The sequence below is a fragment of the Sturnus vulgaris genome, chromosome 7, assembly GCF_052056855.1.
Source record: "Sturnus vulgaris isolate bStuVul1 chromosome 7, bStuVul1.hap1, whole genome shotgun sequence".
Lineage (NCBI taxonomy): Eukaryota > Metazoa > Chordata > Aves > Passeriformes > Sturnidae > Sturnus > Sturnus vulgaris.
Genome location: NC_142249.1, coordinates 21,430,055 through 21,453,758, shown reverse-complemented (window position 1 = coordinate 21,453,758; position 23,704 = coordinate 21,430,055). Strand labels below are relative to the sequence as shown.

At 35.2% G+C, this 23,704-nt stretch overlaps 1 protein-coding gene across 13 annotated transcripts in view; it reads right to left on the bottom strand.

Moving 5' to 3' along the window:
- Nucleotides 1–23,704, bottom strand: part of METTL8 (methyltransferase 8, tRNA N3-cytidine) — a 49,014-nt gene that overhangs the window by 24,129 nt on the left and 1,181 nt on the right. For 7 of the 13 annotated variants that reach the window (XR_015804854.1, XR_015804853.1, XR_015804859.1 and 4 more), the window contains 6 exons: nt 19,203–19,358; nt 14,108–14,199; nt 8,961–9,349; nt 8,357–8,406; nt 5,795–5,858; nt 5,323–5,462 (listed from right to left, as the gene is read on the bottom strand). Coding sequence is in view for 2 of the 13 variants with exons in the window: in XM_014880233.2 (XP_014735719.1) it covers nt 2,306–2,493; nt 3,208–3,273; nt 3,372–3,478; nt 5,323–5,462; nt 5,795–5,858; nt 8,357–8,406; nt 8,961–9,349; nt 14,108–14,199; nt 19,203–19,358 (1,252 nt within the window). In the remaining 11 variants the exon portion in view is untranslated. Of the gene's footprint in view, nt 1–2,173; nt 2,564–3,207; nt 3,274–3,371; nt 3,562–4,434; nt 4,533–5,322; nt 5,463–5,794; nt 5,859–8,356; nt 8,407–8,960; nt 9,350–14,107; nt 14,200–19,202; nt 19,359–23,275; nt 23,357–23,704 lie in introns of those variants that run through there. The other 6 variants (XM_088168078.1, XM_014880233.2, XR_015804860.1 and 3 more) reach the window with 6 other exon arrangements.

Sequence of the window (23,704 nt, the reverse complement as noted above, 5' to 3'; positions counted from 1 at the left end):
AAAAATGTTTTTGATTAACCCTTTTGAAAACTGAAATATTATAGAGCCAAAATACAAAAAGTGCTACTCAGAATCAAAAGTTCTTACTGGGAATAATGCCTTTTTCCATATCCCCTTCTGTGAATCTTAAAACTGTTCAGAAAGTGGATATTTTACACTTCAAATAGTAGCTGATCTTATTACTTCAAAATCAGCCACCATTATTCTAAAAGAGGCAGCCAATACTTACACTGCAAATTGTGGAAGAGAAACAGCTAATTTTGCTTAAGGCCATTCAAAATTCAGGGTTTGTTTTTTTCTGATGTCACACTTTTGTTTAACTAACAATACAGCATATTAAAATCTTGCCAGAATCAATATATCCTCACGAGTACCAAACCAAACATTACATTAACCTCTACAAATGGAAAATTTATGTCACACACATGAGTAAGACTGCATGATACTCAAGAACATATCATCATCACTCCCCTGGAAAATTCTACAACTGAAAATTATTTGTGCTAGCTAAGAGCTATGTATATTCAGAAGTCACAATTAATAAAACAGAGTAGCAACATTTTCAAAATATAAGACATTTATTTATATTTTACTTGAGGGTGCTACAAGCTCTTAGGGTTTTAAGAAACGCAGCTATGTTTTAACCTTTGGTTTATACCACAAGAGTTTTACTGCAGGTTACAATAATGCCATTGCTAATCAAAGCTTCCTAAGCCTCTTACTTCATAAAACAGTGCCTTCCTCTAATGGGAGTTTCAAATACAGCAAAAATCCAGGATCCGACCCCTTACTGCACCTCATGCTTGAAACACATCTGGGTTAAAGGGGATGAAGCTGCTTGGCATCCCCATTTAGAAAACTCAGGGTTTTCTTCCTAGAAGATCATCAGTCCTCCTTAGCTTAGCAACTACCAACTTGCAAAAAGAACAGGTTGGGCCGTCAGCTGTGACATGTTTACCCTTCAGACTAAAAAGGCAACAGAAGAGATTTTGAGTATCACAGTATTAATGGCACTCAAAAGTACATGTTATAGATTACATGCATCCCATACCCTTGTTTAAATAAGAGATTTATTTTATTCATTCACCTGTTTCTTGTTCACTCCTCCATATGGCAAACTGATTCAAAATTACATTTAAACAGCAGAGTGGCATAGTGGTATCTTTAAATACGAGCTCAACAGCCTCAGGATCATGTTCTACACTTGAAAACATTGCCTGCAGTTCAGTTTTCTTCTTAGAAGACTCTAAAGTACTAAGGTAGTCCTGTCCTTTATTGTATCCCTGCCTGGTCAATAATATTTTTTCTTTCTAATAAACAATCCCTAAGAAAGCAACTTATTTTTGTGAACAACAAAAATATCTCAGCTGCCAGGCAGATACCATTCTAGTGTGATTATATTACCCCATAACAATATTAATAAAATGCACTCATGCCTACTGTTTTTGCTCCTCACTCTAGCAAATCTAACATATCGTAAAAAAAATAATTGTATTTCTCCAGACAACAATCCAATATTAACTATTTTGTTTCAGAACTGTTTTGGCATTTTGGTAACTTTCTACATGAAACATGTTCAGTTTACAACCTAAAGCACTTTAAATATAATGCATTGTAATTGAATTTGGCATGTTCCTTATGAGCATGTAGATGAAAAGTGGAGACTTCAGCATAATAAATCAGTCACAGTCGAGGACAAAAATCACTGAGTAATCTGATATGTATACATATCACATGCAGTTAGTGTGAAATGATGGCTACATGCAAATCACCAAAAGATTTTTGTCTTCATTATTATGCACCAAGAAATTTCCCTCCAAAGAGGAAATACAGTTGTAAGACACAGTGGTTGGAAAGGATGTGACTCAGAAATTAACACAGTGCAGCCTGTAGTTATATTGAGAACAGATATTCTATTTCTCTAAATCTCTGCAACAATTATGCTTCAGACTAAAGCTTTTTACATACTGTGAATTTTAACAGGAATGAGATACATACTTATACTTACTGTCTATTCATATTCAAGGGAGTAAAATTATGCCTGGTCACAGTTATGAAAAATTATTGCATATAAAGCAGAAGTCTGAAATGGCCTTTTTTCCCCCCAGATTTTTCTCACACATATATATATATATATATATATATACACAAAGAAAAGAAAGTCAAAGAAAGGTTTTCAGTTCAATACATTTATTGAACTTTTTTATACTTTTCACTGGCTAACACAACATTTACTGGAAATATACATACTTCAATTTGCTTCAGTTTCTGAAGTTCAATTCTGTACTACATTTCTGGAGTACAATTATTTACAAGGGTGACTTTTGGTGGTTTCTTCAGGATTATGCAGAGATAGCAACGGCTTCTGGAACTTGCTTTGTATCCAAACTCGCTGCATTTTCACTTTTTTCTTTCTGTTTACTTGTAATCGCCGATCAACTAAATTCTGTACTTCAGTTAATCCAGCCAAGTTGAACATGTTCCATACCTCATCTATTTTTTCATATGAAGAATTATTGTGATTAGAAAAAAAAGTCATTTGTAGAATGTAGTAATTACCAACCTGTAGTTCAACCAAAGATGAAAGTGAATCTGGTTTGCAATTTGAAAGCTAAAGGGCACTGCCCATAATAAGGCTTTTGTTAAAAATTCATTTTCACACCTCTTGATTTATATTGCAGGAAAAACTGTTATGCTGAGGCCCAAACCACATTAGTTATTACTCACAGCATCCACAGATACCCTTTCTTCACATGGTTCAAGATACCATAGTTGAGTAAACAAATGCATGCCATTTGGTCACTGTTAATGTATTATTGAGATAAAGCTATTTCCCCTGACAAATGACAATCCAGACTTTTATACCATATAAAGCTACAGACTCTCCTTCCAAGCATGTTTAACTCAATTTTAACAGAGAAATCATGTGCATGTTTAAATAATAAAATTTGAGCATACAATTACATACAGGATACTTAAAGAGAAATTTCCAGTGATATCTGTAAACAGCCTTACAGGACCCTAAATGCAACAAGTGTGCACACAAAGGAAATTATTTTCTTACAACAGTTAGCTTTGGGCTTTTTAAAAGCAGAGAATTTTTTAAAAAGCCAATAAAACCTTCTTTAAATTTATACTTTAACATTTATAATCCAAATCATCTTGAGAAACACTCAACCCTTTCTATGAAACTATAAAATTCCATACCTTTGGTAAAGAAATATACTCTGGTTCCATCTCCTCTTACATAAAAATTTTCTGACAAGCAATGACCTAAGAAATTAGAGCAGTAATGAAAAAGGACACGTCACTTTTTTTTTTCCAGAAAGAGCTAAAACCAACAGTGAACTACAAAACCATTCAGGAATTACCTTTTTTAAAACGAAGTTGAGCTGTATCGTATCTTCCGTAGTCTCGAAATAACAACATTCCTCCAGGTTTCAGTAGCTTAGCCAACCTATTTACAACCCCTTGCATCCTTAGAGAATAGATGAGATGCTGGTGAAGTTTGCAAACATAAGCAACCGAGTTTGCTGCCACAGACCAAAAAGGCAGCACCACCTAAGAATAAGAGACTGTTCAGGACAGTGGCTGTGCACAGAATTACAGCCTTCCCTATATAAAGAAGTTTTGCACACACAGAAAGGAGTGTATGTGCACAACAAGTGAAAGTGCTTTGAGAAATTTTATCCAGCAGAACTAGAAGACATTAATTATACAGCTTAAAGAAAGTTTAATACTTCCAATTCTGAAACCAAATTTTAGAGGTTTAATACTTCCAATTCTGCCTTCTAGTAGAAATGAAGCATGTTAAAAATTGACTACAAGAGTAGCAATTATCAAAAACTAAACAAAACAGACTAGAGAAAAATTGCTAAGTAAGAATTTGCTGAATATAAATGTGTCCCTCTCACACGTATTTTCCATCTTTTCAAAGTACGTAAGTTCTGCATCATGATTCCCTTGGTTTTCTTTTTCATTTCCCGTTTTCAAAGTTTCCAGAAAAAATGTATACTGAGCAAGATAAATTTCCATCACATTTTTCTTTATGCAGTCATTTTAATTCTATGAGATGGCAGTAATGACTAAACACATCTTTGGAAAGTGGGTCTCACAATAAAGATAGTTACATGAAAATCTTTGTGTGTATACACACACATGCACACAAAAGCATCTATGTCAGCCCTGAATAAGAAAACCCAACTCAAACCAAAAAACCAAAACCAACAATGACAACCCTGAAACAAACAAACAATAAAAAGTACACAAACAAACCAGAAAATAAACTTCAAAAACCTCAAGTGTATTCTTAAAAGACTAATAGGAAAAGATCCACAGAAATTCTGACACAACAGAAGAATTCTGATTACTGCTTCTACATGCACAGTGACAGAAATTGGACAACAGTGATTCATTCATTCTGGAGAAACTCACTGGAGTTACAGAGATGTGAAGTCTCCTGATTGAATTGTTTTTGAAATCTGGACTCTGGCTTTGTGCTCATCTTTGAATAAACAGAAAGGAGAAATATCCTATACAGGGAAGGGTTTTCTGTATAAAGATTTCACTAGTAGCAGGGAAACAGTTCTCAGACTTAGGCAAATACTGTTCTGTAGGCCAAGCCCATTTTAATGACATTCTTGAAGTAATAAATGTATTATCACACAAACAGCATGTATTTCCCTTCATATAACCTAGTTAGAGTCAAGAAGTTTAACTTCCATGACCTCTTTTACATTTTTTTATTAAAAAAAGGTGTTTTCACAATCAGCCAACCTTAACAGTCATAAAATTTGGTTCATTAGACATTGAGAGGCATTAGCAAAGGCTAACTCAACACCATACATGAAAATTAGATAAAATGTTCTTAATCCAAATGAGTTAAAAATTATTGATGCATTTTAGTTTAAAAGGACTGTATGTAAGCATTTGAATGTGGCTAGATCAGCAGCCTAAGCCTATATCAACATATTGTAAGGTGTTAAATCATGAATATTTGGTTTTGATCACTAAAAATAACTACCTTCTAGAAGACTGTCAGTCTGGTTTTTTTAATTTGCCATCTTTTTGAATCTGTCACTTCTAATAGAGATGTACTTAGTTACAATATATCCCATGTATTTTGATGGATACCGGAGACTCACTAATTATAATTAGCCTTTTCTTTTGAAGTCTGAAAATGGCAAACAGAATTTAAAATACCTTATATATGCTGTAGCTTATTAAATAACAAAGATTCATCATCTTCTTTTGCTGTTATTGAAAACCTCCAGTTAAAAAAGAGATTTAACCCATTTGCTTTGCCCTTTAGTCTTCATTTACCTGTCAGGATGAATAGTAGAGAGCACAAAGACAAGGAGAATGACATCCAGGATCTCATCTGGAAAAGGATAGGGTAAAGCATCATCACACACATCATGAACAAAGGCAGAACACCAGGCTGAATTGTAGGACGAATGTGACTGTCAGGAAAAAGATAAAAAGAGGCACAGAGAGAACAGTAGTAGTTAATACGTTTACTGTGACTCAAGAAACATTTTTTCTTCAATTATTCTGCAATGTAAAACATCTCATATAAAAGCCTATTCTGTCTGGTACCTTACTCAAGCTGAGAAGCAAGCTCACTGATGGTATTCATTCCTCTCTGCATACAGTATGACTTTGTTCTTTGGAATATTGAAAACTTCAGTTAAAAGTTGTCAAAGCCATCACATTCTTTTTCATGAAGATGGCTTCCTGGCAGCCTCCTGAATTACAGGCTTGTAAGGTACTCTAAAGCAAGTGCATGAATTACCTTTACCAGCTCCACTGCTCCTGAAGCAAAATCACAACAGTATAGAAAGGTTCCAGGTGTATTGCTAGGAAAACAAAACCAACATCAGTTAAAAATTATTAATGTATAAGATGAAAGTCAACGTCAGTGTTCATGAAACTTCAGAGGGTCCTCTGGGGCGCTCCACAGGCTTGATCAAGCATGCTTTATTGATGTCTAGCACATGGAAAGCCACATAGGTTGTAATGAACCAATAGGGCAGACAAATTCATAAGAATACCAACAGACAGTTATTCCAAAAGAATTATAGCCTTGTCAGGGAGGAAGCAAAAAGGAAAAGAAAAAAGGTCATAGAGGGCTGTCAGAACTGATGACAGTGTCCTGGTGCTGTAATGCATAAATGCACATTAATAGGTCACATTTTCTTTCAGGAACACTGCATTATTAGCCCATGCATGCAGTTTAATTAACAATATGATTTGGACAGGGATGGATAGTTGCAAAAGTCATCCAGTTCTGTAGAAGTTTGGGTTTCCATGTACCACCTTGCTATTCTTTTGATTTGATTAAGCATTATTGGCTATTGTACTCCATTATCTCCTTTTTTTCCAGCTAGGATGAAAAAGAATTTCCTGTAGCACTGTTTTCCCTTCTCTTCCCATCCAAGACTCAGCCAGCTGCAAATTTCCTTGTACCATTCATCAGGTACAAGTAATTCTAGGGAGAAGTTTTTTTCACCTCTGCAAGATAAACTGAGAAAGCTACTCAAAACCCACTGAAACATGACCTCATTATCAACTCGATGATCACTTTAATTTATTTTAAAAATATTTAACGCTTTGCATAGATGGCTTCTTTAGAAGGGAATCAATAAACTCTGCCAGTGCCTGTAAGATCTCGCAGTATACACAGCTAAACTAGAGACTTCTGAAGGCTCAACAGGAGAATGCTTCTGGAACAAAATATACTCCATTCTGGTTGCTGAACAAAACCTTTATCAGCTCTGTAACCACCATGAGAATTGATGAATTTACATATTTATTATGAATGAAAACAAGCAGCCAGGCTCTGGATCCTGTCAGTTCACTGGGAAAGTTAAGCTGATTACCAAATAGACTTGTTAAAATGTTGGGGTTTTAAAGATTTTTTTTTTTAGAGCAGAATAGGAACTATGTAGGAAGTCCACTTAAGACAAATACATGGCTTGATCTGGATGGAGTTTTCATGACACACTGTATTAAAAAGCACTAACTTAAATTTTAGGGGAGGCAAGGGGAAGAGGTTTAAGAGTTACATTACTAACCTTAGTGAATTTTTTTTGTAGCCAGGGTACAGTTGCTTGACACTAGCTTGTTTTAATATACATATAATTATATACATATAGATATATTATTTTATATGCATATAATTGCCGGAATGGCAATTTCATATTATTAAATTCTGAGTAAAATCAAGTATTCTATAATGCCAAGCCTACTTAGAGATAAGAGATCTTTCCATTAGGTCATATACAAGACAAACAAGCAAGTTGTTCAATGTATGAACCAACGTGATTGACTGAAGGATTTACATATGAATCGAGTCCTCCAGGAAAAATACCTAATGAGTAGACTCTTAATTATCAGAAATGCCAATCTATGACTAATGCTGCCTGTGAGGAAAACACAAAAATTTGTCTCATCTTTTTCAATACAGCTACATGATATCTTTTCCTATATAGGGTTCCTTTCAAAGTCTTCATATGAAACCAGACTCTCCTTTCACTACATGCTGTCTAAAGCAAAGCATTTGCTGTGGGATGAAGATGCATTGCTAACACTTCGAGGTTTCATGCATGACCCTGGTGCATCACTCAATCCTTCCTGCTGTGTTTCCATATCTGCAAAATGGAGTATTTTTGTATAATGGTGATACTAGCAATCAGAATTCATTGATAGAATAATGAATTATGTTGTTCTCAAGCTCTTAAAGACATGAATAATGAGAAATCTATTTCAACCCTTGAAACATACATAGCCTTTCCAATAAAACCTTCCTGCCTACATGGATGGGAGGACAAGCTGTCATAACAGATTTTTCTAAAACTGGAAGCTAAGTGGATTAAGATATTTCAATTAATTAAGTAATGTGATACAGGACTTGTGCCTTGACACTAAAACCACAAGTAATGAGACAAATACATCAGCCAATTCAGAAAAAATAGAACTTCTTCCCAGTAGATCACATGCCATTATCTATGGTCTCTATAATCCTGGCCTTTTGAAGAGAGACCTGGTAGCTTTACAGTGATCTATAAGACAAGAGAGTATTTCACCTGCTTGAGATTAACTACAAGAAATCAGCCTGAATGCACCCAAAGACAAACTCTGTCAGCAAATATGATCCCCCAAGACCAGGGTGGAACAATATGAGGACTATGTGATACTGATGCTATCAGTATTATTTGTGGTCTGACACACTAAGAATCTTAGGGCTGCAAAATGGTTCACTTAACACTTCCTGCAGCACTGATGCAGCACCAACATTTAGTGAAAATAAAGATGTGAATACAACACTCATATTTGGAAATTCAACACTATGTACCGTAGAACTTTCAGAATAGGAAAGACACTGTTTCCAGCTCCACAACCAACCTAAAATCAAAAAAGAAAGATAAAATTAAAATAAGTGAGCAAGTAAAACCTTTGTTATATTTGTCTTAAATAATTTGTCACTAGGACCCATTAGACTTGAAGGTATGTTGGACAGAAGAGGTATAATCAGCTCATACCACAACTCTCAAATCATTTACATTTCTACACAATGTCTTTCTAAAGTTAAGAGAGAATTCATCTCTCAAACTGCATAAGAAATTGCAATATTCTTGTCCAATTTCACCATCTGACAAGAATGAGGCAAGTGCTTGCACATGTAGACAAAGAACTTAAACTCACACCTTTCCTTAGGAAATAAGAAACCTGACCTTCAGGGAAAATGGAATCTGAAAATCTAGCCTTATTCTGATTTGGGAAAAACTTTAAAGGGAAAAACAAGTCCAGATTTAGGTTCCTCTGAAAGTTTTTAGCATAAATTAATGTAGTATGTAAAATTCCAAAGGCTTACTTTCTTGATACTTAGTAAGATTATCAGATTTTTAAGTAATTAAGGGGAGCTCTATATGATGGGCAAAACATTTGCAGTGCATTACCTCTAATATTCGGTAAGTGGCATCACAACCAGGGAAGGATTCTACCTTGCCAAGTTCTTCTCCACAGTTTTTACCTTGAAGATTGCCAGTAAGAGCTTTTGCTTCATTTTCATTATATACATATCCTTGCACAGTAGAACCACCTCCATAATTTTTCTTCCAGTATTTTTCTCCTTCTCCAAACATTCTATTCTTGAGTGAAAAACTGTTGTCATTATTTATTTTTGTCTGTTCTGAATATATTTTTTCTCTTTTGAACTCTTGTCTCCTCTCTTCTGGAAGAATTTCTGGAAACTCCAGAAACAGCCAATTGCGATCCTTGAAGAAGTTATTTTTATGTGTCTTGTAAAATTCATTCCAATATTTACTGGCTTCTCTCTCATATTTATCTGCAGTTAAAACAGAATAAAACCTTGGTGAATATGAGCTTAGACAGAAAATACTCTAAAGCAACATACAATTTGGACTTCAAATATACAGTTTAGAAATCCATAGTTCCACACATTGTACATTTAAATTAAAACGTATGGATTTTGTGTCTCACCTTAACTTGTGCTCAAAATAACTCCTATAAAGGTTTAATTAGATTTGATGTCACTTAGGAAGGCGTAGACAGGCTTGCGTCATTTTTTAAAAAGAAGTAGTGACAGAGTACTACCACCAAAATACGCAATCTGAAGATTCTTAGACAAGCTTTCATGTCTCAAATGATACAAAAAAAAGGCATCTTTTCAATCATTTAAGAAACAGTAAATTGAAGTTCTTTCATGCTTTATGAAATTCTGTAATCAATTGCAAATTTATTGATATCTCATCACCTCCTAAAAAAAAATCCAGTTGTGTGAACTGGACTGATAAATGCTACTGCATAGCAAATAGCCAGTAATTCACGCTTAACCATTCAACACTACAGAAGGAACATTCTTGCTTCCTTATTTTCAAAATACTTCAGAGTCTTACAACAGACCTATGTGTTCACTTTTAATTCACAAAACATTCTGACTGAGTCTTAGAATGTCAAAGAGTAGGACTGGAAGGGATTTCACAGAGTCAGGGAATTCATACTCCTCTACAGAAATCTGCCCAACTTATTCTTAAAATACCACCTTTCACATACAACTTTCTTCAGTAATATAGTACAGTCCTTATTTTTCTACACAGTTAGAAATCTTTTCCATTACCTAACTAAAAACTTCTAACTCGCAATTAGGTCGAGCAATTCTTGTCCCAGCTAGGGATCAAGCAGACAAAGCAAAGATTACTCTCTTTTGTCTTTGCAACACCTACTTACATATTTGAAATATTCTACTATGCCTCCATAAACAATCTCTTTTCTAGATCATCTAAACCTCTCTTCTTTTTGATTTTTAGACTTCTGATAATTTCAATTTTTCTTCTCTATATTCTCTCCAATTGATTTACTATTTTTGGGTGCTGTATGCTGGTAAATGCATTATTATTGCAGAGCAAAAGGAGTATTTTATGAGGCTTACAGGTTGTAATCCTGTTTATAACTCCCAGCTTGCCATTTTGCAACAGCGTGACACTGCTGATTCAGCTAGTGATTCACCACAACTCTCAGATCTTCTGCAAAATGACTACCAAGTCAATTGTTCTAAAACCTAGGGCTTTTTTTCCTTAAGGAATTATTCTGAAGCAAAGCAATCTGCACTCATTTTTAGCAAATTTATATATTTCAGATTATTTTTCCATTGCTTGTCCAGATCTTTCTGAATCTGAATCCTGTCCTGCACCCTGAAACATCTCTTCATTTAACATCATCTTCAAGTCTCTAATTTCCCAAGGTCACTAATGAAAATACCAAGCAGAACTGGACACAGAATAAAACTCTCCTCTGCCCAGCACTTCTATTCTGAAAGGATCTCTCTAGGCATCCACTCACCCAAAAGCAGCTTCATTAACTCTCACTTGCCTAACTTGCTTATGAAAATGTCAAGTAAAGCAAGTCAGAAGCCTGACTAAGGATGAACTTCAGGATGTCTGCTGTTTTTCCCTTATCCCCAGGGCCTGTAACCTTCTCCAACAAGGAAATTAGCTTGATTTTACATGATTTATTCTTGAAAAAATATTTGTTGGCCAGTATTCATCTCCTTTGTTCTTCTGAACCCAATGTCTGCAAGCTCTGGATGTACTCTTCCAGTATTTTTCCAGGAACTGAAACTAATTATCTGACTCTTCTTTTTTTCCCACCTCCTTTTTAAAAAAGCAAATATTCTCTTTTCTGCTTTTCCACTCATCCATGTACTCTATGGATGTACTTTGTAACCTGTTCTTTCTCAGTTCAAGAACAAAATCTTTCCTCTTTCTCACTAGCACTAATTGTGCTAGCCACTGGACTGGAGCTAGCTAACCCTTTCAAAGGAAGGCTGATAAAAAGATCAGAATTACAGCTTTTCAATCTCTCTTTTGTTGATACTTTTCCTTCCTTATCCCTCCTAAGTTCCAAATCAAAACTTTTTCCTTGGGTTTTTTCCCCTTATTTCCAAAGCATTTGCAGAACTGTCTTGCTACCCCTGACATCTCTTGCTGCAAAAGTGTACCTCATATAATGTGTTGCCTTTCTTATTTTGTTGTCACTCACACCAACACATTAATTCTTTTAATATAAATGCACAGTGCGCTTCTCCTACTACTCTCTTTAAATCTTAACATAATATTTCCTAAATTGCTACAGCTTTTCAGAGATAAACAAGGCTGAGAATTATCATTAGAGGCACAGACAGGCAGTGGGAAGTGGTAAGGAGGTGGCAGAATGCCTTGTCCTAGAAATCTGCATAATGTTTTAAAATTAACATTTAATACATCCAATTGTATTATTAAAGGGCAAGACCCAGCCATGTAATTGTAATTGTACAGGCCTGTTTTATATTAAAAGTTCAGAGCTGATTGAGGTCATATATATATATATATATAAGATTTCAATAGTTTAACTTGTACATTTATAGATTGCTCAGCTTCAGTATAAAAACCAACAACCCTTCTAGTCAAAAGGTTCTTTAATTATTTTCACCCCTTTCTACAGTCACCATTTTCCTACAAGTCTGCTCAGAACCCTCGTACTTAAATTCACATCAAGTTTTCCAGATTCCAGAACCGAAGAAAAGCAATAGCTAAAGTCAGCCTTTCAAACTGTATTAGTATGGAATGACATGGGTTCAAGTGAAGGAACTCTTTACTTTGCATTGTTGCACTGGTCATTTCTGCAGCTCTGTGTAATAATATGCATGCAGTATTATCAAACTTTTATTTCATTTTGTGTATTTAATTAGCCTACCTCCGAAATTTTCCAAAGCATGTAAAAATTACATAACTAAAAAAATATACAAACTTCCAAGAAAACAAAAAAATAAACAAACTACTCTTAACCAAACAAAAACCTAAACCAAACAAAACAAACAAAACCAAACCAAACCAAACAACAGAAAAACCTCACCCACCAACCAGTACCAACCAAAAAAAAAACCCACCAAAACCAAACCCCCCTTTACTTTGTCAATCGATTTTTCTCCACAACAGGATCTTCCACTGCTAGCAAGCACACCTGAGAAGAAACTTCACATGCTAGTAAGTAAACCAAATTCTTAAAGCTAATATCATGAGTTCATTCAGTTCAACTTCTCTTGCTTTAAAAAGGCTCACCAGAGCACTTCTACTTTAGTAATACAATAGTATTGCTGAAATCTGTCTTTTTCCCCTTACTGTAGCTTTCAAGGCCCCAAAATAACCTGCTCATTAGCCTTGGTCTAGTTCATTGTTTACACAAATAGGCCAAAATGTACTTCCACTTGCAGAAGGAAGCTGAAGCTTTCTGAAGAAACACTATCAGCAATGCTCACCTATTGGAGTTCTAAACAGAGAGGCATTCATAAGAAATGTCCTTGGATTCTTGTGTTTCATAGCAATAGACAAAAGACTGATTATCCATTTCTCACCAGCACAAACTAACTTCTAATTGATTGTAGATGAAGAATGAAAGGATCCATAAGCCACCAGTCACACAGATTACTTTTCAATTATGAGCTCTTTTCCAGCTTTTTATACAAATCAAATGAAGATATTAGATGCAATTTTTGAAAAACAAACATTGTACTCCTGTATGTAGATAAACAATATGAGAGGTAACATAGAAAGGCAGGTTGAAAATCCCAGAATATTCAAGGTAATGAAGGGCACACAATGCAAGGCACATTCTCAGGTAATTCAAGTAAACTGCAACATTTGCCTTAGTTACACCAAGGCACAGGATCATAATGACATTATCTGACAGATTCAGGACATGCTAAGTAAACTGAGGCACAGGATATCCAAGTAACCACTTTCAGAATATCTTTCTAACAAAACAACAAATTAAGAATCCAGTCTTCTATGCTACTATCAAGTATATATTCCAGCTTTAGCATTCATAACTACCCTAGAGTTTAGTCTATGGTTTAGTTTGCCAGTTTGAACCTAGAGATATCACCCTTCAGAAACCAAGAATACATTAAATTTCCCTTCTGAAGACAGGCACAAAACTCCTTAATCCCTTGCAGAGCAGACTGTACAGGATGGATTGGAATACCTTCCACACCAAGTGAACACACTGATTCCTGAAGCACTCCTAGCTCAGCCTGGCAAAGGCAGCAAACTGGGACCAGCCAGGACCACTGCAACTTTCATGGCATTTAAGTGAAATACAGTGCAATGTACAAACACAAGCTCTCTAAATAGTTCACAAAGCACTAAAAAGCATTTGAATATTGTACATGGGAATCTTTATCCCCAGCACCCTAGCTGAATGCAAATTCATTCCCTTTGATTCTGTAAAAGCCTTGTGTAGTAGAAGTTGTATTCTGGAGGACTGCAAAAGAGGTCAGAACAACTGCACCATACTGATGCACTTGTTTTACACGGAGTCTATTGCCACTCTAATTGTAAAATTGTTCAAATAAGTAACTGTGTTGTCAGAAAAACACACTGTGAGATCTTTTGAGGCAACAAAGGGAAAAAAAAGCACAAAAACAAATAAAAAATTTAGACAAAAGAATGTAGAAATAAAAAGAATGTTCCTGAATTCTACAGCAACTCCAAATGTTTTAATAAAGAGCATTAAAATAAGAATTTTTATACAGTTTGAAATTTGTTACCTTGGTCTTCCGACTGAACTTTCACAAGAGAGTTCTCTGTTGCTTTTTTCTTGGCATTCTCCTCTTCTTCCTGTGACCATTGCATGTGGTCCCTGCAAAAGGCAGTTGAAGCACCAGCTTTTCAATAGGGTTTTTCATAATATTTTTTTCCCAGGAAAAACAGTCATCAATTAGCTACACTGTCTCAAATACCTTTTTAACATTTTTTGAGTGCAAGCAAATGACCACAAGGAGACTGACAGTTAAAACCTAAGTTTCAGTGTATGATAGATAAAAATTAATTACTAGTTAGGTAAAAGTCAAGTTATTAAGAAACATGCCCCAACTACAAAGAGACTGAAGTAGAATGCATTTTTTTGATTAATAACAGGATTATATACATCTTGCAAATTGAATGTGTTTACAGGATGGTATTTTGACTATCCCATTAGAACTTTATTTAGCTGAATACAATAATAGACCTACCAATAAACACACTAATGAAAGAAGCAACTCACATTAATAGTGTTTATGATGAGGAACTACAGACTAGCAAAGAAATCAGCTGTTTTGAAACAGGGAGCATAATCCACCTATTCAATTGGAATAGTGGAACAGATGAACAGGATTTTACTTTTCTGAGGAATAGAGAAAGGTAACATCTTTAAAAAAACAGAATGAAACGTTTGTAAGAAAAGTCAAGCAATGCTGCAATGTTTCCAAAGTCTATGCCATCTATATTTGTGTAAAGTAGTTACCTAAATGTTATGTTAATCCACGGTCACAGAACCAAGCCCAAATCTGATCCTGATGACTAAACTGCCTTCTCTGCAGATTCTGCTTTGGATCAGACCATAATGGGAAGTGCCCAAAAATGTGCTGCAGGATGTTTTTAAACGTCAATCAGCTGGCCCTCCAAATTGTCCAGTCTGAACAGATTAAATTAGATAACATAATTCAAGTAATCTATTAGATCCTAATCCTACTGAACTCAGCTAACTGCAAGCCCATGACTAAAATTCCATTGGTTACTATGGGAAAAGGAAGAAGGTGCCAACTTGAAAAGTTGATTGTCTCTAAAAGCTAATGAGCATCTTCCTTTTCCGTACTTGGTGACATATAGGTAATTTAATTCTTAGACCTTCACTGTTCCTCTTTTGTTAATTGTGGGAGACTAATTGGTATGTATTTGTCTGCTTGCCTCAGACTTGATTTCCGCCTCTCTACCGAAATACTTCTCATTATTGTCCCCAGCAGGTTGCCTCTCCCCTTCCTGTATTTGTTCATATACCAAATGTTCCTGTGCAGTGTCATGGCTCTGACAGACACGCTGCAGCAGAATAAAACTGAATGACCGAAGCATTACCAGGCAGACATCTTCTAGGAAAGACTTGCTTCCCTCACTGCTATCACTGGTTTTGACCTTGCCTACTCCAGCAAACTGAAACCAAGGACTATTCAGATGGCAATAATACACAGTCAGCCCTTCTGAGAGATGACTTGCTGCACTGTAATCTTTAGCTGATCAATTTTAATCCATCATTGCGTGTCTGTCAGAGCCCTTAGGGGTTCTACACACAATACTAAAGGTGACTGAAGCCCTCCATCTTCATTAACAGCATTTTTTTCCCTTTTTTTCCCCTCCTTGAAAATTCATAAAGCACCTTATGGTGTTTTTGTAAAAATTTCTATATGGATCCGAAATAATACTGCTGCAGCACTTCTTGATCAAAATCTACAAAAGAGTAGTCATTGCATAGTTCTTACATAAATTATTTACATAGTATGGATGTTTCAAATGAGGCAGCTCTTTCAGCAATACAAGTTGGTAGGAACACAGGACACATAAGAATTCTAAGCACAGAAGTGTTTAAAAACAGAAGTGTTTTAAGCTGAACACTGAGGGCAGCAAAGCAAGCTATCCGTTTCAACCACACCAGGAACTGTTAACATGAGTAGGCCTGATATGGTGAGGTTTTGCAAACCTCTGGGTGCTCTTAGGCACCCACATTGTCAGGTTATTTTCTTCAAAAAGCCAAGCAAGTTAATAGTTATTATAAAGTTATTTATTGCAGAAGCACATCAGTCTCAAAGGCAAAAACAAAGCAAAGCAACGACACATGTGCAAAGAGCACATGGCATAAAAGCAAGTGGCAAAAGCAATGGCATAAAGCAAAATGGCAAAACGCACGTGGCATAAAGCCATGGCACAGAGTACCAGCTCTTCCTAATGCATGTTCTTTTATAGAAACTTCCCAGCTAGCTAAGACACAAACTCGGACCACTACTTCTTAACCTATTAGAATTCTGGTTTCTTAGCACGCCAGGCTACGTACAGACTATGTACATGGTCTGTCTTGTTCTAACTGAAAAATGTAAGCAATATTCTTAACTATACCTCTATTATGTCTGAAGCTAGGTTCTTGGAGCCTCGAAGGAAACTCTAGTATGTTTTTCAACCTTCACTAGAACATGTACTACCTCTCAGGCATCTAAGACATTTTACTCACTAAAAGCACTTAAAACTTATTCCATTTACTTACTTACTCCATCTACTCACTCACTCATTCCATCTACTCACTTACTCATTCCTTCCAAAGGCTTTAATTCAACCCCTGCACTCTGATCTCTCTCTGAAGGATTCAGAGAGACCCCTGACTTACTGACTCCAACATGATATGAGATCAAACAGTGCTGCTTTCAGTTCAGTCTATTCAACTTTGTCCTTTTCCACTAACTTGTTTGCTAACTTAGGGTTTAATTATCTCTGTGATAATGTGAAAACTGTGTCAATTACTGACCTGAATAGAAGCAGGCGTTTTTTGCTCCCATGTTTTGCATCATTCATTACTTCTCTCTCAAAACGACAGTAAAGCACCACAATAAACATCTAAAGCGTTAGTTCCCAAATTTAATTTACTTAGTATTTCTAGCAGCAACGATAGCAGCTCTTGGCTCTCTGCCAATTCCCACAAAAAGAATGCCACTTTATGAACTACCAAAGATAAGTGGAAAACAAAAGGACATCGTACATCTATGTTAGAGAAGGTATCTTATGCTCATCCTGTATAATCTATTTAGCACTACCACCACTCATCCTAATTCTCCTTATCTCCCTAGTGAGAATCCTGCCAAAGCAGTGAGCTTCATAAACAATGACCTACCCCACATCATAGCCAGGTTCTTGATTTATCAAGACCATCACAACTTTCATGCACCTCTACTTCAATTCAGTTTCCCCTGTTTCCCCATCTGAGCTACATAGATTCACCTTCAAAGATCCACTTTCTGAACAGCCCTGTTTCTTTCACTTCCATCTTCACAACCCATCCCAACCACCTGCATCAATGTTTGATAACTGTGTTAGACTGTCATCAAAGGATAGCAGGAAAAACTGAAGCTACACATGATCAATTTTTTGAAGGAAATAATAAAACAAACAGTTTCATCAAAACCCAATGTTACAGAAAAAGGGTGGCCCTTTTCTTAAAATCTTTTCCCACCTTGATTATATAGTCTATATTTCAATCAGCATTTACACATGAAAAGGATTCATCCACCAAGCAGGAAGGACTAAGCCTGGAAGATGCTTAAGAACTACACTGCATATAGATTTATGAAATACAGAGACAAACTTTACACTCCTAGCACATTCAGGCAGCTTCCAGCTTCCTTGACTAAGGAAGCATAGCCAACTCCAAACTTAGCCTTAAAGTGATAAGTGCTAGGGACCACAGCCTGGGGACATCTAGTTTAGAACTAACAGGTGACAAATCTAGTTGTGTATCTAACTAATGAGTTAAGCCCAAATTTAAAGACTAAAAGGAGCTATGAAGATACTAGTTTATCAACAAAATCTTCTGTATCATATTCTTAAGACTTTTTATTCATCAGAATATTGATATAGAGAATATTTTGAAATCATTTCAATTAAAAAGCAAAGTGGAACAATAACATGGGTTATAAAAAAATATTTTAAAAACCCCGGCAAGTTAAAAGCTTGTCCAGTAACTTCTCTGACAGCTAACAGCAGAAGACAACTCTGAGGAAAGTAAAAGAATTGCAGATGACTTCTATGAAGTCATCTTAAGCCCTGAAATGTGTCACATTACTCCTGTGTTATATTACCTATTGGTTATTGTTAGCTGCAAGCAGTCCCTCTTCCTAATTTTCCTAAACCTTTGCTCTCAAAAATGGTGACAGAATTCAAAAATACGTTAAAATTTTATAAGAAGTCATTTTTTTGTATAGCTTCTAAATCTCTCACTTCTGAACAAATTTTCCTTTGGTTTAATGACAAAATTTAGGAATAGAAATTCCTGGTCTCCCATATATCTTGGGTAGCTATTTCGGAGACCAGATATTCTACTTTCTAAATAGATTTAGATAATCTTCTATCCTTCTAACACTTTCTGTATCACTTACTGGTTTTTGTTCATCTCCATTCCACAATCAAAAATCATAGGCTTTTCAGTCTCATTTTTCCCACTGTGTTGAGTAGCAGTCTCATTCTTTTCTGAGCACCCATTAACACGAAACCATCTTTTAGAGATCACAATGTTGCAAATCAGGGCAATTCTTATTCCTGTCAGCATTTACAAATTGATGTCTTCTCTGCTATTACATTGCTTATTTATGTTAAGATTAATTTTTTTTTTTTTTTATAATTGCAGTGTGTGAAAATTTCTGCTGAGTTATCTGTAACATCTTCAGTACACCTTTACAAGAATAGGAGTACTTTACATGCTCCTTTCAAAACGGTGTCAATTTTAGGCTAGGGTGCTAATCCACTATGCAGTGTTACTGTACCTAGAAACTTTCTGCCATTTTAAATAACAGGGACTATCTTATCTCTACAGTCTCTGTCTCCTAATTGATTACTGATCCATAATAATATTTTGCCTTTCACTCCTTGACTATTTGCTTGGCAACTTTTAAAGCAAGTCACTGAGAGCTCATAACTGTCAGATTACTTGTGACAGTCTCAGGTTTCCTCTAGTGCAACCCTCTTATGTGCTATTCTGGCAGCACCACGTTTTATACATCTACACCATTATTCATCAAAGTAAATAGTACACAAAATTATATGAAAATCAGCCTTGAAGAAACATCTCACCACATGTTATGCTCAAAGACCTTAGATGGATCAGTTAAAATCCGTGATCCAAGTGGAACCGCTGGTCGTCTATTACTTTGGTGCCTGTGTTGCATCTTGTTTTTCCTCAGACATAAAGCAGAAAGCCTTGTAATGAAGTTCCCTGTGTTGAGAGACCTGAAAACACATTTAACTGAAATTACAGTTTTGCAGTAACCTAATTGTTTATGTCACTTACATGAGAGACTGGTCAAATAACCAGGAACAGGTATCAGATTTACTAAAAATCATTTACTAAAATAACAATTCAAATGCATTTTAGAAAACGGCAACATCAGTGTGCTGAAAGCCCAAATAATCCCAAAGTAGGCTACTGGAATTAAACCATTCAAAAGATAAATAATCTTGTATCATTTCAAAGTCCTATCAGGGAGGGGAAGGAAAAGAAATACACAGTAAAATAATAACCCAAGACTGATACTGTACCTTTATGAACGCAAGCAAGAAATGATCAATAAAGAACACACTTCTTCTAGTGGGTACACACTGTCAGCAAAATTGACATTTTTCACCCCACTCACCTTCTTCAAAAGATTTCACTCTGGAACGGCCACTATGGTTTTATACTTTTTAATAGGAAATTAAATAACTTTTTTAAAGTGTAAACATAATCCATATAAAGCCATCCAAAATTTCTGCCATGTATTCTCCTGATCCCTGTTCAATGCTGTCTTTGAAATGTAATGGTTATACATGTTTAATTTCTATTAATGGAAATTAAAAAATGATTCAGATTTTTTTTATTACATGTGTCAGTTTATCTTATATTGCTGTATTTTACTTGACTTGGAATATCTTCATAGAGGATCAATAATGAAAGAAAACAAGTGTGTAGCTAGTATTAGCATTTTTGGTGGGGTCTTTTCCTATTCTTGTTAACGTAGGCTTTCAACGAGACGAGTAAAAGGAAATACCCCTCCTACTACTTTTACCCTGATGGGCTTTTGTTCTTTTCTCCTTAAAATTATTCTAAATCCTATTTACTCCTGCCTTTTTATCTTCTTTTTTTGCAGTGCTGCTTCTGTAAAAAACACACCTACAAATTTAATGCACTGGAAATACAATACGTAGTTACAAAAGAACAGGCATAAGATACTACTAAAAACATTCTGTGCAAATTGGTTGCAAAACAAAGATTTTTATCTCGAGGAAAACAGTAGTATTTGATCACAAGTCTTGTACTGTGAATCGAAAATTATTAATGTGTACACATCAATACAAAGACTGGCAAAGGAATCACGTCAATTAAATGAACAATTCCTTATTTAACATGCACTTTTGAATGAGTCATGCTTTTAAAAGGGCATTGTTTATTCATTTTAAGCTTACAGAAAAAAAAAAGGAAAGAAGATTAAAATTTCTTTTTATTTGTCAAAGATTAAATAAAACGGAGTTTGCCTTATGGTCGACAATGCCAAATAAAACCATTGGCTACTGAGACTGCAATGTTACCAGGACATGGAAGCACTGCCATACAGTGAAAATGTAATATTTAGGCCTATTAAAAAAAAATCAAAACTTCTTCTAATATTAATGAGTTTATTGTTTGGTTGGTGTTTTTTTTTTAATGTGGCTCAGCAACTAAAACAATTCCAATTTATACTTCAATTACTACAAGTTGTTCATGGCTTTTATTTGAAAATATGTATGAGTTTTTCATAACATAATCCATAATTATTAACATATATGGGATATAATGAAATAACGAGACACGAAAATTAAGACATCACGACAATTTCTGCAAAATGTGTAATTTACATAAAGGCAATGAAAAATAAAATTTTTGAAAATAAAAACAAATAGCAAGTCCTCCAAAACCCCAAAACCAAAATTCAAAATTATTATTATGAAATTATAGAAATGCTTGGATAAAGATTCCATTATTACATTGCAAACTGTTTACAAATCCTCTTCCTCCCTCAATTATTTGGAAAGACCTGAGTTAGTATCTTGCATTTCCTGTGCCAGCATTGATATTCGCCATAAAATACAATGATTCAGCTGCTAGGCTAGTCACATAATTTTTCTTGGCTTTCTAAATATCTCAATAAGAACATGAAAAGATGCACAGATGGGAACTATAGTCAGATGACTAAGATGGTCTTACATCAGTAAAATCCAGCTATGCAAGCCTTTCTATGAAAAAGAGTGATAATTGAACAATTTTAGCAGATAAATTCTGAAAATGCAAGGCAAGTGGGGTAGGTGAGGAAGTTTACTGCTGCAATCAATGTTAAATGCAAATGAACTCCCTTGAGACATGCATGTATATCCCTGAGAGTTAGAAGTCATCCACAGATCATGAGATTCGTGGGCAACATGGCTACTAAAAGCTCAAAAAGCATTAAATCACTTGTAAGCCTACATCATATTTTCTGAAGCAAGTCATTACTTGATTGTTTAACTGAAGTTTGTTAATGAAACAGGCAAACACTCCTGTTATCAGGTAATATGATCATACCCTGAAATTATGGCAGCAAGAAATGTTGCCTGAAAGAATTAGGAGCTCTTTCCCTGTTGACAGTCACAGTCAGGAATACTTTAATTTTGATTATTAATCAAAAAAATTCAACTTTCATCTTTAAGGAAATTAACGTAAAAGTGAATTACATTAAAAATTACTTACTTTTGTGGCAGCATAGCTATTTTCAGGGGAAAAAAAAACCTTTAAAGAAACAATGTACTTGATAACCATGTTGAAGAGCAACATGGAAGTCCTTGTTTCCCTGTGGAGGACTGCCTTTTAGACTTTACAATTCTGTCATTGTTACAACTACAGATGAGGTCCTCAGTTTAACTAAGAAATTTTAAGAAACAGACTTAAAACTCCTTCCCTCCTCAAACAAGCAAACACAGCATCTTTAGTATAGCTTTTTGCAGGTGAACATGTAGAAGAATGTAACACACATCAACTGCTAGCCAGATCTGAAGTCAGCATTAAATTAATTGATGTTGTCATTAAAACCCTGAGCAGTCACACCCATAGAAGAAAAATTAGATTCAGGAGAAAAGAACTGCTTTAAGATTTTTTAACTGTGAATTACACCCCAAAACATATGTAAACCACTTAAGTGATGAGTAAAATTCTTTAAAAGTATCAATTGTGAGAGATGTCAGAGGGAAAAAAAACCAAAAACAAAACAAAAAGAACAGGAATACTCTGTTACTTTTGTCCAAGAACCTAATTTAACGAATTTATTGGATGAAAATATTTTGACATTTGGCCTCCAATTACAAATCGAACAGTCACTAAGTCTACTTGTAGAGTCTCTGTTATAAGGACAAAAATAGCCTATATTAGGAACAGTATGTGCAGCTTTTGTTACATTCCCATTCCATACAGAAAAGTATTCTGGAAACAACTGACTTCATACAATTACTTCTGCTTGGTACCTAGAAATTCATCTAGACAACATATGACCATTAATCCCCAATGCTCTTCTGTAAAGTCTTGCTAATCTGTATTATCACCATCAAACACGACCAAAACTCAAAACTCCTTACACAACAGAGATGCAAGTGGCTATCGGGGACAGAAAGGAAAAAAAATTCAAGATAATGGTAACACAGAATTCATGTAACTATGAATTACCAGTAGCTATTTTTTTAAATACACACATCCTAATATTTCTAATCTGGGTGGGGTGACTTTACTGTCAATCGGACTAATTCATTAACCAAGTGCTTAATCCTATTCTATTTGACCAAGTGACTAATCATGCCCTCTTGGGGCTTCATGATTAGTTTTTCAGTTATATACTTGCAAAAAATTATGCACATTTGAAACAACAGGGTATTTCACAACTTCTTAAAGTCAGCAGATCTAAAAATTTCAACTGTTTTCCTTTCTCATGCACCAGGAATGGTGTAGACCTCCCTGTGAGCATACAGCAACTTCAGTAAAACCGCTGCAGAGCAGTGCCTCCCAGGGGAAAAGAAAAAACAAAAGAAAAAAAATTTGATTTATTCTGATTCCTAAAGAGACAACAAAGTTAAAATTAGTTAAAAAGCAAAGCAGATGAAAACAAACAAACCTGCCCCACGAGATATGATTTTAATCACATATACATGTGCTGAGTGAGATGTGCTTGTTCTTCCACAAGCTGCAAGGGAGCCTGTTAAAAATAGTCAAGCAAAGAGGAAATAGTTTATGCTATGAGAGAGAAGGAGAGATAAATCCTGCGGATTTACTGGAAACATTTACTTGAATAATCAAAGAAGGGTTCCTCGTTGCCCTGCACACCCTCTGCTGGCTGCTACTTACACAGGAAGGAGGAAAAAGAAAAAAAAAGAGCTAGTGAGACTTTATGTGTATATATACACATACTTGCACAGTAAAAATATAGCTAAACCTCCAAATGCAATCACTTAAAATATTTTAACCATATTATCTACAAAATACTGAATATTTAAATGTATTGCCTAACAGAAGATTATTTGCCTCAACACCAACTATGGATTTT